Source organism: Corvus brachyrhynchos, unplaced genomic scaffold (genome assembly GCF_000691975.1).
Source record: "Corvus brachyrhynchos isolate BGI_N302 unplaced genomic scaffold, ASM69197v1 scaffold17, whole genome shotgun sequence".
Classification (NCBI taxonomy): domain Eukaryota; kingdom Metazoa; phylum Chordata; class Aves; order Passeriformes; family Corvidae; genus Corvus; species Corvus brachyrhynchos.
In genome coordinates, this window is record NW_008240046.1 from 7,667,666 (window position 1) to 7,684,736 (window position 17,071).

The window sequence follows — 17,071 nt, forward strand, 5'->3', positions numbered from 1 at the left end:
CTACTGCTTTCCTAGCAGAACAGCAAACATTTGTTCCCAGGGGCTGATTAGTTCCTGCTTTGACAATGCCAGTCACAGCCTTGCTTGCATCTCCATCTATTCCCAGCAATAACTAAGGAAAGCTATACCAGAGCCTTTCTAGAGTCTTGCTCTAAAGATAGCAGGGAGGGTGACTGAAATGTTAAGGTGTCAGAGTGTAGTGAAACAAGGGAATAAGGAAGAAACAACCTATTTAAATAGTTAACACCTAGGGTCTAAACTTAAAATTTTAAGGTAGAGTATTTTTAAGGGAGAGTAAAGTAAGTTGTGTCTTAAATTTCCTGTGGCCCCACCCCAGATTTACAGAGATATTTGCAGAATAAACTTGTTTACAAGCTTACATTATACTTCTCACATGGGAGAACACTTAAAGTGAGCCAGTGACTTGCTGGAAAAGGACACAGATAGTAGTGAGGTGTCAGCTGAAACAGGGAGCTGGGTTTTCCAGAGGGCAGCTTTATCAGACTCTTTGTTCTGTTTCTCCAGCCTTATGGGAAAGGCTTGGAAGAAGTCAGACAGGTGAACTGCTGTGTTACAGTCTTGTGAAGGCCTCTAACCTGTATTGCATCACACATGGTTTGTACAACCCCTGGATCCAGATCTCTCACATACCTGCTGTGCATGGCCTGACAGAGCTGCAGCAGTACTGTCAGATATTTGGTGCTTGTCTGCACCAAGTACCAAGCTTTAAACCTGACAGGGTGTTTCTGCTCAGGCTCATATTCAGGGCAGTTTTTCATTTGTCTGCAGAGAGGCTGTGGACGCACAAGTCCCACCAGCGGCAGGACTGAGCTCAGTGTATCCAGCTATGTTTTGTCACTGGGGATTTTACTGAGGCCCGAATATTGACTCTCTCTTAATGGTTGATGCCACAGGGAAACATCCATAGACACTAAAGTAAACAGCCTTTACATGTCATGGGCTTTCAGCAGTTGTTTAGAATTTCCATGCTTTAGGCTCGAGGAAATTTTTCCTTGTAAAATTACTAACTACACAGGCATCCCAATGGTGTCAATGAGCTTTCCCTCTCTGTGCATTGCTGAGCACGGTCTGATGTTGTGGTCAGTGAACTTTGAGCTAGAAGCATGGAGTGATAAGAAAAATGTGATTTAGTTTTTCCTTTATGAATTACCAATTTACATTCACCTTTTGGTTTTTTCCATCTTAAAAAAAATGGTAAACAGGTTGACTTCTTCACCAAGACTATGTGGAAGTACAGGATATATATATTTAGCACCAGTCAATCTGCTGAGAATGAGTAGGAAACTCATCAGTTCCTGAGGCTGTAATAGGTTTCCTCTGCACAACATGTTAGCAGCCTGATGGAGCTGAGGATATTCTGCCTATGTACTTGAAATGTCAGGAATGCAGTGTTTATTTGCAGCAAAAAGGCTGAAAATCAGGGCCCAAAATCTCTCACCCAGAAGGTACATGGCTCTTCAACAGGCTGCTAGAGAGGTACAAGCTGTGCAGCTGGTACTTGGTGATGATGAAGCATCACTGAAATCGAACTGCAGGCTGCAGCCACGCATGTGAAGTACAGTGTCTGGTCCACTGTCCTTCACCCTCTCTTTGGAGACACAGTCATTTTTCAAGGGCTTGGAACCACTTAGAGCAATTTTAGCAGGATTTGTTTTACCAATGTATATGGTGCTCATTGCAGAGCACTTTGTGTGTTGGAAAACCCACATTTATCATCTTTTACATGCAGCCCAAAAACGGCAACACTTGCAGAGAATTAGTGTCAAGACAGTGTTTTAGTTAACAATTAGAGCTTACAAGTTCACTTATAAAAGCTTCAGGGGATCATATTGCAGTACACCAAAGCACCATTCTAGGAGCTTTAGCAGTCGACAGTGGAAGCCAGAGGAACAGTAAATCAGCAGGATAGAGAACTTCTCCCAAACACTCTGTCTCAGTTTCCCATGATTTGCAGCTCAGAGATTTCCTGAACTTGTGATGGTGTTTTATGTATTTAGTACCTCTGAATGCTTTCTTCTGCCATTAATTTGCTCAACAGTTTGCTCAACTGATGTAAATTTTTACAACCTGTGGAAAAGAATTTCACAAGTTTACTAAGCACAGATGAAAACTGTATTAATGTGTTTGCAGCTGATGGTCACTAGTTCTTATGCTGGAAGAGATAGAAAACAGGTTTTCCCTTCAACTCTACTTCTGTAAAACAAAACCTATGTGAGGAGCGACCAAAGTACTATCTATTCTCTGTATTATCTTATTGTCTGTGACACAAATAAAAGGAATGCAGAGAACTCTTTTGATGAAGACTTTTACACATCTGAAGGAATATCTCCAAGTTTACTTGAAGTTCCTTCACTAGTGAAGAAAAACGAAGTACATAGTGGATAGGGGAAAATGTCTTTCTTACCATTTCAGAAAATGCCCCAGATGGGAGCAGTGGGTGACTCTCCCCCATTTGCAGCTCACAGCCACATAGACACACTGTGCTACATCCGAAAAAGGTTGCAGTGGTTTTAGTTTCACAAGCAGTGTTAGCTGGAGGAAGGACTGAAGCTGTGCCTCTCCACTACTGACAGCACCCACAGCTTTCTCTCCTGCAGCTGCCGTGTCCCTTTTTATAGCTGTGATGCTCAGCAAACTATGTCCCAGGAGTTGAGTTCAAAATAACCAATCAAGCAACCAAATAACCCCACCCCAATTTGTTTTCAGTCATCTCTGTCCTTTGCTGGCACAAAAAACCCCACACAACACAGGGTAAGAGTTAAGCCCAAGAGTCCTAAGGCAAATTTAGGGAGTTTCTTCTATTGAAGAAACTGCCCAACTCTGACACTTAATGTCAGAGTGTCAGAGAAATGCTGGGCTGAGCTATACTGAAAGTATATATAGTGCAAGTACAGCTCATGAAATGAGATGTACCTTACATTTTTTGCCATGATATATAAGCTCTGATGAACTTTGATCTGCCCAAACCTAAGGATATGCTATTAAAAAAGAAAAAGCATCATATAATGAAAAATAAAAAGCACTTCATCAATTCAGATGAGAAATCTGTCACAGACACTTCTGTGGCAAAGAGTTCTTCACCTTAGGCTAGTGAATTTTTGGAGTAATTGACAAACTGGTTTATGACATGGTGATTTGAATATGCATATTTATGTGAATATATTGATTTGCTTGAAAGCTATATAGTGGTCAGGAATTTTAATGATGTTTAGGAGTCAGAAGAGGGGAAAAATTTTTAAACATGCAGCAATGATTTTTTACAGTCTACTTGTAAAACTGTTAATTGAATACAAAGATTTAAGACTGAGGACAGATTTTGCAGCCTTTTCTTCAATGTCTAAGACATCTATCTCATAACACAAAGCCCAGTTTCAGCAGAATTATAAAGATTTCTCCTTATTTGATTTCAAAGCTGGCCCCATAACAGACTCAATGAAATACAGCTATTAAGGGACTCTACATGATACAATATTGATTTCTTTAATAGCTATATAATTATACTGAGAAGCAAATTGCTCATCAAACTTAATAATCCTCCTGAAAAATTAGCAACATTAGCCTGCAAGCAGGCTTGAGATGACTAAAGCCATTGTTCTGATAGCATTACCAAACATATATTAATAGTTGTATTGCATTAGCTGCACACTCCCTGCTGTTTTAGTACTTAACTAAACTGAAATGCTAAATAGTTGTTGCCAATTTAAGAAGTTTATCAGACAATATAAAGATGCCTTTGTGACTGTAATACAAAACTACACATAAGTGCACCAAAAAAGTTCTGCTGGTGAAGTTATCTCCTAAGAGCTCTGTTTATGGGTATTACCCAAAGTTTAAAGAGAACTTTTATACCCCTGAGTCTAACTGAGTAAGTCACTGATAAGATAGGCCTGGCTTTCCCTCTGTTCTGCTGGTTCATGGTGGTAAATTGTGCTCCTGTTTGTGCTGCATTTCAGTCACCCAGCCCCTGCCTTCTGCCCCTTATCCCTCCCTGCAGCCAGCCAGGAGCCAGCACAAACAGCCTGGGAACGGGGCGACGCTGCACACAGGAGACAAGTCCAGCCCAACCCCGGGAAACCTTTCACCAGCCAAAAATAGCAGTGCTGAGAAGATGCCGGCAAAGTCGGGTCTTGACATTGACTGATGTTTGCCAATGCTGCGGTACATCCGTCATGCGAGTCAGTTGACAAAACACGGTCCTCTGCTGACTGTCCCACACCCTCCTTCCTCCCGACGGAAGCCGGGTATCTTGCGGAGACCTGCTTCGGAATCATGCCAGACAGATGTCACCTTCTCACCAAGGGGCCCTATTTACAGGTTTGGGGAGATGCAAACAGATTTTACAGGAATACTCTGATTCGAAAGGGAAAGACTGGGAGATAGCTGTCTATAAAATCCTAAATAACATGAAGGAAGCGGGTAGGGAAAACTTGATCAATGTACTGGAAAATAGCTTTGGCCATCAAGTGAAAATCTGCATGCAAACAGCTCTTGCTGCAGGATGTTGTAGATGTTAAGGGTTACACATGAGTTCAAAAAGTGGAAAATCCATCAAAGGATGTTAAACATAAGGGTCCATTGCTGGTTCAGATGCCTTGCCCAACTCATCAGCTCTTAAACCATAGCCTGAACATGGTGAACAGAGAAATAAATGGAGCAAATGTACAAGTGAAACCCTAGAAAACGTCAGGAACTGTCCTTCCTAGGAATAAAGGGGCCCTACTTCTGCATGAAACATGCACTGTAAAGCAGCCTCTACGAAACTAGCAGCAAGCAGTGCTGGTCTTCCAGTTTGACAGTGCAACCTGAAGGTCTCTAACAAGCAAAACCCCTTTGCTCTTCCTTGGTTCCTGGTGCTAAAGCACAACTCTCCAGTATAAGTACCTATGCATAATTAAAAAGGATATACACGATTATTAAAATTTTCTTTCAGTCTTTGGCTCCTCTCCCCTGCTCCGTGCAATACAGCACTGCCAAGTCTAGGCCGTGTCAGTCCCAAAACCAAGGCCACCTCTGCCTGCTGACCCCCACCAGCTGCAGAGTTAACCAGAGTCTACAGATCCAGGGTCTGGTACACTGGGAGTAAGTGATGGAAAACAACCTGCCATCTTCAGCCTCAAATGATTCAAACAGACTTTGCTATGTGCCCCACTATCATGTTGCACACAGCCATCACTACAACGGGTGATGCTGGGCCAAGCAGAAGTCTAGGCTGCTGAGCTCTCACTGGTACTGCTGCTTAGCGAGGCAGGACGAAAACTACCTTACATCTCTCTACAATGAGTGGCAATCATGCGTCTGACTGTAGTGTGAAAACAGACTGAGAGAAATAAAACTAAACACTCTTTGCAAAAACATTGCTAATCAAGTCACTTAGCATGACTATACTGAAAGAGAGAGCAGCATGGAGCTCAGGGAAACAGCTTTGTAGGATGGTGAACAGATTCAGCTCTCCTTGGAAAAGATAACTGAACTTCATTTCATACATTCCAACTTATAAGGAAGTCTTTTTTTGACCAGGACTCAGGAAACCACACGGCACTTCCATATTACCTGGCACCAGAGGCTGTGTCTGACATTACAGCTGGGTCTGTAAATTGAATTCATTTCCCCCCTGCTCTGCCCCAAAACTTACAGAGCAGTCATCATTCACCATAACATGTCATCCTAACAAGCTGCAAGGAAGAGATACTTCACATTTGAACCAACCGGTGGCAGCCAGTGAACAATGCCTAGGTAACCAGAACACCCTTCATCATGAATCTGATATGTTTAACAGCTAATTAAACCTGTGTAGGGATTAGGCTTTACATTGTACAGTTTTATGGCAACAAAACCTGAGCTTCCTAAGATTACATTGACCAGCTCCTTATCTCTGATGCTGAGATGTTTATCAGCACCATATGTTACAAGCTCCTGCTATGTTTCCCAATGACCTTCGGGGACTTAATCAGCCTGAATGTCAGGGGTTGAGGAGCTGAGGACATATATCACAACACAGAATGCAACACTCAGCCAGGCAGAATAAAAATACAGGGCTGAAGTCCAAAGAAAAGGTCTCTGTCGGTTAACTCCTGTCCCTAATAAATTTGTCAATTAGAAAGAACAAACGTTAACTTTGTTTTCCTTGCCCTTGCTGTTGCTTTGTGAGGTCCCATACTGCGAGGTAACACAGGGTGTGTACTCAAGTATCAGTGATGAGGGGAAACCTCAGATGATTCATGGTTTGGGAATGTTTCGCATAAAAATAGCAGATTCCAGCTTTGTATCTGGAGGCTATCCATGCTACCCAGTTATGTTTTGCAGCCTTGGAACCATAAAAAGAGATGCCATTAAAAGGAAATTTTTGTCCCCAATGTCAGCAGCTCTGTGATTGTAGTGGTTTTAGTAACATACTGCTTTTATAATTAATAAGCACTCTGTCCCAAAAGTCTCCAGGCACGGTCTTTCGGGATGCCCGCATTAGAAGACACGGAATATTATCCTAACACTTTTATTCTCATGTGAAATGCACTTGTTTGCAATTGGAGATGCATTAATAAGAAAAGCTTAGGCTGGATTTGCTAAGACATTTCCATGCAAAGGATGAGATACATTTTACAGTGTCTTTTGCAGGGAGAAGGATCTACCTACCATGCTTGAACACCCCTGCATTCTTCAGGTGGGCTGTGTTTACATTGATAAGAGCTGACATGAGCCATCTCCAAGCCCTGAAACTGCCTATTTCTGGCATGGCTGTGCCTGATTCCCCACATCCTAACCCACCAGCCATTACAGTTCATTCTGGCAGTTCCTCTGAACAAGACAAGTCAATCCCATCACTGCTTCTCCTCACTCCAACCCAGCTGCTCACAGTGATATGTTTGGATACATAATCTTGTAAGTGTCCCTTCTATCTGTAGCTCACTGGGCTCAGATCCAGGCTGAATTTCATGGATAAGGATGCTGATCCAAATGTTGACGCTTTGCTGCATGGCTGCAGGGTAGAGATAAAGCTGGGACTGGTTTGCAAGGCATTTGCAAATCTGTGCATTATATGTCTGTTGTTTCATTGAAAATATCCTTTTTGGAATTTAAAGCATCTCAAAGACAGATGTGGCATGACTAGGGTTCCGCTGAATGTGCTGTATTCAGAATACAACAAAAAGTCCAGGTGTTTTAAAGGATGTAATGGCCATGGTTTAAGAAAAGAATTGTGTAACTGGATGCCAAATACATGAACACATTTATAGAACCTTTGCTTGTTTCTGACAGTGAATATATGGTTTGGGTTGATTTTTTTTTTAGAAACCAATTTCCTTTCCTAAAGCAGGTGTGTGCTAGTTGCCACATTTTCCAGGCATATTTAAAACTATTTGGACGCAGAAGAGAGCTTAATTGGCTGATTAGGATTGTAAGCGTGAACTTAGTAACTGACATGGCTATGTCTTGAAACTTCATCAGTCTGCATCGTGGTGGGTGGCTCTTTTAGAGGTACGATGAACACCCAGGGAAGCCTCTGACTGCGTTTATATGGCACATATTGTGTGTTACACCAAGCTGGAGAGGAAAAAAGCTACAAGATGAGATGTCTAAACTGAACATCCCAAACTTTGGGTAGTGCAGGTATCAATGACACACCTCCATCTCCACCTCACTGTTAGGACTCTCCAACATGTGCCTCATCAACGTTCTCTCAGTGTCAGTACTTTATGTCCCTTGTGTAATAATACATAGAAGAGCATTTTCATTAAAGATATTGAAAAATATTGCAGAGGGGGGATGTTAAAGGATGTAGCATTGTCTGTTGAGCATACTCTGATTGCTAGACTGTTGCCTGGGAAGCAAGACAAATGTCAAATATATACATGAAAATACAAGTCCTTCATAGAACCCCTTGCACAAAATTTAGGAAGTCTCTCCCTTTTTTTTCTATCTGACCTCCCTGCTCCTGATTTCCTCGCTGTAAAATGCTTTAGATTTAGGGGGAGCAATAGAGAAACATTTACACCTTGATATCTCATAATCTTGTATTTGGGCAATGCACATAATGTGCAGAAGACATCAGTCCCATATTCAGCCTGAGAAGAATTCAGCAGTGAGATCTCTCACTTCCTAGACAAGTGTTCTCACTATGCAGTAGCCTGTCTCATTTCAAACTGCAATAAAGAGAAGCTGAATTAAAGTCTGCAATTTGTGGCTTAACTTCCCTTGCACTTTATTTTAGCATAAGCTGTTATGTCCCTAGCAGTGGACAGCCTTGCCCTGAGAGCAAAGGCCTACACAGTGCAGAAGAGAAAGTTAAAAATTGGACAACAGAGTGAAAAGGTAGGAGCTTTAAGTACAGATCTAAAATAAAGGAAGACTTCGCTGCACAAGAGCAGAGACGACATTTAGTCAGTGAGAAGTGAGCTGGAAGAAACACAAGTGGGAAAAGATGAATAACGCTTTAAGGGAAAATGCCACTCCCCAGGCAAAAGCCACTATACAGTTAGATCAACCATCCCCAACTGAACATAATAAACTCTTTCAGAGGAGATTCAGCTTGCACAAGCAGTCTCTTCCTCTGCCCATTTCTCTAAAGGTATTTATTGCCAACTGCTAAAAACCACTGAAGTTTCCTTGACTACACATGTTCATAGACTTGAAACAAGTAGTACTTTAGAATCTTCCCTATCAACAGAAAGGATATAATGAAAGAAAACAAACCTACTTGTAGCCCCCCACTGTAAATTTCCAGTCCCTTTTAATGAAGTGAAAAGTTTTAGCTATTAAAAAATTTTGTGACCTTTGCAATGTTACAGAACACCGATACAAAATGTGAATAGTACAATATCTGTTATATAATATATATTTATATTTTAATATATTACATTTATTTCTACATAAAGAGGCTATAAATACTGTATATGCCTTATATTCATGGTTCCCAGCATTTGACATTATAGTAAGTACAAACAAAAAAATACTTAAAAAAATACAAAAAGAACTCAGTAGAAATAGCTTTACACTTTAAAATCTTGTAGTCCTCACTGTGTCTATCAATAGAGTTCTGGGACTACAAGAGCACAGGTAAGAAGTTGTCCAACAATTAGGCACAATTTCATCACTCGGAGAAGATCAGAGCTGCCATGAAACCAGCCACGGATTCCCAAGGCTACCTAAACTGAGATCTCTGCCACTCCAAACAGACTTTGAGTTTTCAAAGTGAAAGAGTCAGACCTAAATCTGTGGGAGGGGGGATGAAATGAGAGGTAGGGTGCCCTTAGGATGCCCCACCAGAACCACAGAGCTTCCTGTGTCCTAGGGTAAATGACATTGCCTTTTCTCCCTGTTGTAAGTGGTGATTCGGGGGGAGGGGAATACTTTTTGCAGCAGTTTCAGGCAGCTCAGAGGCAGGCAGGCAGGCATTTGGTGTGAGTCAAGGGTGCTGGGGATGAAAGGGGAGCAGAGCCATCCTCAGAGGTCAGGCACAGCCCTGCCATTTGAGTCCCATCACTTGGCTCAATGCTCTGCCTTCTCCCGGCTAACCAACTTCACTGAGAAAATGCAGCTCATGAGGACTTGTACAGCAGCCTTTTTCCTCTGCCAAGGACAGAGACCATCACCCCCACCTATATTTAGCCCAGCCTATGTTTAGTCTCAGGCTGTCAGTGAGTGCCAGAGCCTTGAGCTGGAGGTTCCTTTTTTTGTTTGTGAAGGTACAAGCAAGGAATAACTCTGAGAAACAAGAAGCCAGTGCCGTGCTGTTTCCTTCCTGGAGTCCAGCCACACAAGGGGAAAAACAAACAAAAAAACCCCCACAAAAGCAGGGATGTGCCATTATTTCGTACAAGTAGAAACATTTAAGTTGAATGCCGTGATGCTGCCTGCATCAGGCAGATGCTCCACATCTCCACAGGGTCAGCTCCTGCCATGGGGTTGGCACAGCCCACACACCACGGCTGGGGCTTTGCACCCTCAGCCACCAGCATCTCTTGAGGAAAGAACCCCAGTCTGGCACAGCGCAGTTTTGCTGCCAGATGCTTCTGCATCATCTTCAGGAAAAATAAATGTCTTTTCTTACAGATGCCATCTTTCAATACGTCAAACCTGAATACCACCAGCCCAGGCAATGAAGGCACATCCCAGGGGGAGCTGGAGCTGCCAGCTTCACCCTAGAGTGGCGCGGGGCTCTCGTAGGGGAGCCCATGAGCACGGCAGAGTGGGGGCGAAGCCTCCTGGGCACACAAGAGTTCCGTTTCCTCGCTGGAGTAGACGGTGGTGTCCATGTCATCCGAGTGGTATCCTGACTGGTACCCACTTGTCTGGTTGGAGGCTTCGGACATGACGGACTCATTACTCTTGCTGGGCACCAGTGTGCTGCAAAAAAAAAAAACCAGAAACAGGGCTGAGAGAGCTGTGGAGAGACCTGTCTTCTGGAGGGCAGCTGGGCGACTCCAGATGGCAGCTGCTTTCCATCACAACAACCAAAGCAAAAGGCTGTACTTAAACCTGGCTTCAAGCCTTTTTAAACATGCATTTGATTATAAGGAGAAACCTTTTCATATGCCCTAACTTCACTAATGCATGAAAAAGATGTTTAATTTTATGACAATACAAGGAGTTAGATTGCAACCACAGATGAAATTAAGAGAAAGCTTTTAGAGGCTTTACTTCAGCTGTGGTGCAATTGTAACTGCAGTATATCTTAGTCTGCACTGAAGTTGTTCTGGAAAAAAATAATTCCTGAGAAGCTCTCAGACAGCATACGTGAGGTTTCAGCTCCATGCACACCACTGTGCTTCCTGTGAACTGCACAATGAAACCCCTGTAAAATGCTCTGAAAATACACCTAGGTACACCCTGAAAATTTGTGTGTCAGCTATTTAAAAAAAAAAAAAAAAAGAAAGAAAAAGCAAGCAGAAAACCAAAACCAAGAGTTCAGACAGGTCCTTGTGCTCAGTTTTGTGCACCAGCTCAGTAGCTTCGAGGGCTGATTGATACTATTGCAGCTGATAAATACAAGTCCTTTCTGGGTGCTGACTGGGGCTTCCAAAAGCTGCATTACCTCTCCTCTCCTAATACCAAATGCAGATGACCAGGCATACCGGGCACAATTTTGCTTTCTGTTTTTGAAAATACTTTAAGAAAAGATTTTGTCTTCCAAACAATTCTACAAACCAATCAGTCTTCTGACATACTGCAGGTAAAAGGTCATATTCAATCCTATAAGCCTTACCTAAAGGGTATTTTCACTTGTTTTTCATTCTCTTCCAATGCCTTCAGCTCTTCAGATGCAAGAACCATCCCACTATCTGTCTGGTTTTCCTGCAAAGATGTTGGAAATGCATTAAATGGAAAAAGAATAAAAACACAAAAAAAATGTATAATAGAAGGAAGCATGTATAAATAGACAAACTCACCTCCTGAACAACTTTTACAGTGGTTACCAAAGGGACATCTTCAAATGTTTTCACACTCACTGGGCGGCTTTTTCTCTTGCTACCTTGTCGGTACTGACTGCAAAGAAAACAAAACAATAAAATTCTGTGTCCACTATCCACAACTTGGCTGCAAACAGCACAATGATATCAGAACCCTTTTATCTCTCTTCAGAGAAGTTAATCCTTTTGTCAAAACATATTATGCAAACTTCAAAATATCTATTTATTGAAAGGGATGAACAGCCTAGAAAGTGGCATATTTCTGACCTTCTGCTCCTGACAATATTGATCTCTGAGCAAATTCTAAGAAATGACTTTGAGAAAACAGCTTCTTTCCTCAGTTACACTGGAGGGCTTCACTTCCTGCAAGCTTTGCTTAGAAGTATAATAAACAGAGAAGCCTGGAGCACAGACGTGTGTCTCTTCCTTCGGACAGCACTTCTGAGACCCCTGGCTGGACCTAGGACAACAACAGCAGACTCAGCACACTGCTGCCCTTCAGCCGTGGGGATCAGGACAGGGAGTGCTAAATCTCTCTTGAAGGCTCTTCTCCAAAAGAAGCCCTCTGGTTCAGGATGACATCCATAAAAAATATTGGACAAAAAAATAAAATTTACTTTCATGGAGATACTAATACAGCAAACAAAACGGCACCCTCAGCTTTCTGCCTAAGTGAATATGGAATGAAATGGATGGTGTCCCAGTTAAACAGGGCAAATTTATGTTCTTAACAGCTAATGAAGGAAAATCCATGGAGTTAGTAGAGTAAGCTGCATCCACTTGAAGTGCAAAGCTAGGGACAGTTAAGAGTATCATTCACCCCTTTTCCCAGCTTTGAGTCTAGCTCTGCTGAATCCTGCTTATCTCCAACAGAAATTTATTTAAACTGGTGGGGATTTTACAAGTTCCTTTTGTAGCCTGCTCAGGTGCTCAATCACACTTTAGAATGATTTTCAAATATTAAACCCAAGTATTTGCTGCAAATCAAATTTTTCCTAATGCTGGGGACACAGAACAATTATTTAACACCCTCTTTGGAGCAAATTTTCATGTACTGAAAACTGCTACTATGTTCCCTCTCTATTTTCTCTTCCTAAACTTAACAAAACCAGTTCTTTTCAAGCTCTCTGCACTGGCCATGTCTTCTGCTCCTCTGCAGTGGTATCTAATCTATTTCCCATCCAACACTACCAGGACCAAAACCATCAAATGGACAATCTAGTCCACTCACCCTCCTGGACAACCTGATCTTGTACGACTAGAAGTTTATTCCACAACTTGCCTTCTAAGTTTGGAAGCTCCCTCTGTGCTTGCATTTAAATGTCCACCCAGGCACAGAGCTGCATGGCCAGCACTACAGTTTTCCAGGGTGGTGAGGACTGAGAAGCCCAGCCTCTTGATCTGAATGACTTCCCAAGTATGGGAGACCTGCCTCTGCTCAGCCTAGACAAGAGGCAGCCTACAAGGGCTACAGTGAATGAGATCCTCCTGGTTAAGCAAACTACTGTTCAAATAGGACTAGAAACAGTGTGCAGGCAGAGAGAGGCTATGCATGGAGTCTGACTCCTGCTCGGTGGCAGTGAGAGCTCAGCTGATGTCCTCAGAGTATTTCCTGACATTTGCTTGCATTTTGTATTAGATTGTCCCATTAAGAAAAGGCCAAAAATGTTCTACAGGAAATCAAAATGCATCTTCTCTGCTATCCTCCAGGTCAATTATTCTCTCTAAGAATGAAACTTCGATTACTTTGACTTGATTTGTTCTTGATGAATCCATGCTGGCCATTTTTTAGTTATTTTCCTGTAGGCATTTACCATTATTTATCTGAACATTTATTCCACAATCGTTCCCAGAATTCAAATTAAACTGATTTAAGAATTACATTTTTTCTGTTCTTTCAAAGAGTAGGCATTACCTTTACACTTTACACTAACTCTTCTATACCTCACCTGACTGTTTTTAATGACAATCTTTCAAGGTTCAGAAATTGAATATCTATTTACTAAGCGAAATATGGCAGATGCTAGGACATCCTGCTGATTTTAATTTACATCAGCAATCTAAGAATTCTTTAAGACTCTCCATGTTTTCCCTGTGCTTGTTATCCTCCTCCAGCTTTGATTAAGAGATTATATTTATCAGCCTTTCCTCATAGTTAGTACTTTTGTGAAGATTGAAAAAGACATCTCTGAACAGATCAATCTTTTCCACTACCTATATAGCAAGATCCATGCTTACAAAATCGTTTTCAGCTACCAGAACGTAAGAATAAAGCCCCTAAGCATGACTTAACCTCCTCACTTTGCCTCTCCTACCATGATTTCCACAAGTGCTTTCACAATCCTATAAGACGAGAAAAAAGAGATTCAAAGTCTCCTTCAAACGTTGACAGAGTGCTTTTACTTCTGTTCATAAGAGGAAATGGGGACCAGGAAAAGCCATATAGGAAGTATTAAAAGTGGAAAATAAGTGTGATATTTTCAGTGTTAAATCATGCTTTTTTGTCTTTTAAACATGTATAGTTTGAACTGTCCCACTACTAAAACATGGGTTCAGCTGCAGGATCATAAGTTCAGCTGAAGTGTGAAATGTATTGTGCCCAGGTAGTCTCTTCTAGGACCACATAGAAATGTTCTCCTGCTGTACCCCAAATCATCGGGAACTCCGTCTGTGGTGAGTATGATACACGCAGCGAGGCAGAGGGCTCTGCTTCATGGAAACCACATGAAACCTGCCAACAGACTCTGTCTCCACTCTGACGGTTGCATCCATCTCTTTCTATCCTCCTTCTTCTGAGACTGGATTGAGCAACCCAGAGCTCCCAGCATCTCAGTGGCTGCGCTGGATGAGAAAATGCCTTTCTCCCTTACATCCCAAGCCAGAGGTCCTCAAAGTGTCCAATATAAGCCCCTGAAGTGCATTAGTACAAACTCCGTACTGGAAAGTCACCTCTGCCATGATACCCAACAGCATCTACCATTATGGATGTCCTAGGAGCCCACCAGAAGCAAGCAGTGGACAAAACCCAATGACAACACTATTTACATCACGTTCCTCTTGGCTATCAATTCATGACCTATTTTCCAGTATTTCATTTTAGGAGGAGAAACGCCAGAGAGATTATTAATGACAGATCTATCATCATTAATACTCTTGGCAGCTGCAACACAAGAACACTGCGAACACAACTGAATTGGACCAGTAAAACCTTCTATATGTTCTGGTTCTTCAAAAACAAATAACAGATATTGTCATGTTTTTTGCTTTTTTTGTTTGTTTGTTTTTGAATGAGAATACCAAATCTTGAAAGGGTAGCAACATTTAAAATAAATAAGAAAATCACTAATTGGGAAGGTAAGAAACAAGCTTTTGCCTACAAAAGCTTTACAAATTCCTTCTTATCCCTATGGAGAAGGTTAAATATGGACCAGGCAGCTGAAATCTCTTCCTTTCATTTTCCCTTCCCCCAGCATGAACAAAACCTTCCCAGAGGCCCCAGTAGGATGTCCACCATATAAAATACCTAATTCCTGGTGTGTTGTCATAATGGAATTTAGGATCACAGACTTCCTCTTCCTCCCTACAGGAAGCAGGTGAAGTTGGGAGAGAGAGACCCGAATCCTCTTCCATATTCAGTGATACTGACAAAGGAAGGACAATGTAGTCTTTACCATCCTGTAGAATGCAGTGAAAAAATACAAAAAATAAATAGGCTACAGAGACACACAGACATAAACAGATACATGCATGTACATGGAGAATGCATCAGCCCAACAATGTGGGTGTTTTATTAAACTGTGAACAGTATACCACCTCTGCAGGAGCAGCTACATTAAAAGAAAGAAGCTTAATAAGAACCACTTTCAAGTAGTTTTGAATTTTAAAAAAATAGATTTTTATATGATCTACTGTAACATAATGTATAAACTGGACTTTTTATTGACATCTTTGAAAAAATAGAAGTAGATGTTAATAATGTTTGAGTCCCAATGCCACAAAGAAAATGAACCTGATGTTTTAGAGGGGCAGTGTAATTTGCATCATCACTGATAGGCTAGAAAGGGAGAGTTTGTCTAATAGGGGAGCACACAGCCAAATAAATCCTCCTTCATTCAGTGGGCTCCCATCTACTGCCCCGGCCTTGTCCACTTCTGTAGTAACTGAAGAGGAAGCCACAAGATGGAGAGCCTGAAAGGGAAGCCCATGTACCCACCTGGTCGCAGTGGGCTCTTTTACTGGAATGCCTGCACACAGGTCATGCCTTAATACATTAATTTGCGTGGAGCTGCTCACAGGCAATGAAGTTTTTGTATCCTTGTTTTCCAGGATAGCCATTAAAAGCATTGCAGCCCACAACCTCACATACACGAAGATAACCATCTTTGGCACAGTAAGATCAACAGGAGCTACCTGCTGGAATGCGTCTGCAGCATGCAGAGAAATCAGCAGCAGAGCAGGGAACTGAGCCTGTGCCAACAACTCCCCAGCAAAGACAGCAGTAGTGTCATGGGAAGGCTTACTGGCAGGGCGGAGTGACCTGTGGTTACCACAACACAGCCTCCGGGATCTTTACACCGCAAGTCACTCTCTGCTAGTCGGAGACCCAGCTGGTGGTCAGTAATGGGAGCGCTAGAAGAAGCCCAGGCTCCGTGACAGCTCCAGCAGACAGTACCCAACTATGGAATGCTGTGGTGGCTGGCAGAACAGGACAGATTCAGCTGGTGGTTTTAGCAACCAGAGAATACAGTTCACGTACCTGACGGACGTTGGCTTGCAGTAAATTCCCCAGGTGCTCCACAAGCTCTGAAAAAGTTGGTCTCTGCTTAGGATCTCCATGCCAGCAATCCAACATTGTTTGGTACCTAGAACAACAAAACCAATTAAAATACCAGCATAAAGAAAACAGCACCTATTGCTTGCTCCTGCACCTGTAGTAGTGTGGGGTAAAGGTGGGCAGCTGGAAGAACAGTTTCTCACATTTCTGGTGTTGTATAATCTGGTGCTCTCATTCTCGTTCCTTCTTTCAGTCTTCTGCAAAATTCTTCATCAATTTTCACTCCAGGGTACGGTGATGCACCTAAAATGAAAGCAACGGTAATTTTAATGCATTAGACTCTAAAATTTTGGGATTAATTTTCAAGCAAATAACTTGTTATGGTTTGTGTTAATAAGGCAATTCGGTGTATTTGGATGTGTAAACAATTTATACTTATGATGGAAACAGCAACTGATTGAGTAAATGAGGCACATCATCCCATACTGAAATTGCATGAAGAAGCATTTCAAGCCTACGTTCCTACATTTGCATTTTGAAGAAAATTTTGGTGTTTTATTTTGATGGAGGAAATATATAGGAATTTTTCAAGAAGTAAAAAGAAAATGCAACAGAGGATCCAAGAACACTTTGACTGTTTTCTTCAGACTCTTTTGTTTAGAGATGGTTCAGTAAAATTAAAGTGACTCACCTAACGAAAATATTTCCCACAGCAGAACTCCAAAGGACCATACATCACTCTGAATGGTATACACTCTATCAAAAATGGTTTCTGGTGCCATCCATTTTAGGGGTAGTCTGGCCTAAAAGCATTTTCATAAACAAAATGGTATCACAGTTTAGCAAAACACTGAGTTTCCACAAACTTCTTTAA

At 41.9% G+C, this 17,071-nt stretch overlaps 1 protein-coding gene across 1 annotated transcript in view; it reads right to left on the reverse strand.

The window, feature by feature from the left end:
• Positions 1 to 8,726: 8,726 nt before the first annotated feature.
• KDR (kinase insert domain receptor) overlaps positions 8,727 to 17,071 on the reverse strand; it is a 31,280-nt gene continuing 22,935 nt past the window's right edge. The window contains exons 24-30 of the mRNA XM_008641532.2: positions 16,889 to 17,000; positions 16,401 to 16,500; positions 16,180 to 16,285; positions 14,947 to 15,098; positions 11,403 to 11,499; positions 11,219 to 11,307; positions 8,727 to 10,359 (exon numbers count right to left, since the gene is read on the reverse strand). Of these exons, the coding sequence (XP_008639754.1) occupies positions 10,155 to 10,359; positions 11,219 to 11,307; positions 11,403 to 11,499; positions 14,947 to 15,098; positions 16,180 to 16,285; positions 16,401 to 16,500; positions 16,889 to 17,000 (861 nt within the window). The 3' untranslated portion in view covers positions 8,727 to 10,154. The remainder of the gene's footprint in view (positions 10,360 to 11,218; positions 11,308 to 11,402; positions 11,500 to 14,946; positions 15,099 to 16,179; positions 16,286 to 16,400; positions 16,501 to 16,888; positions 17,001 to 17,071) is intronic.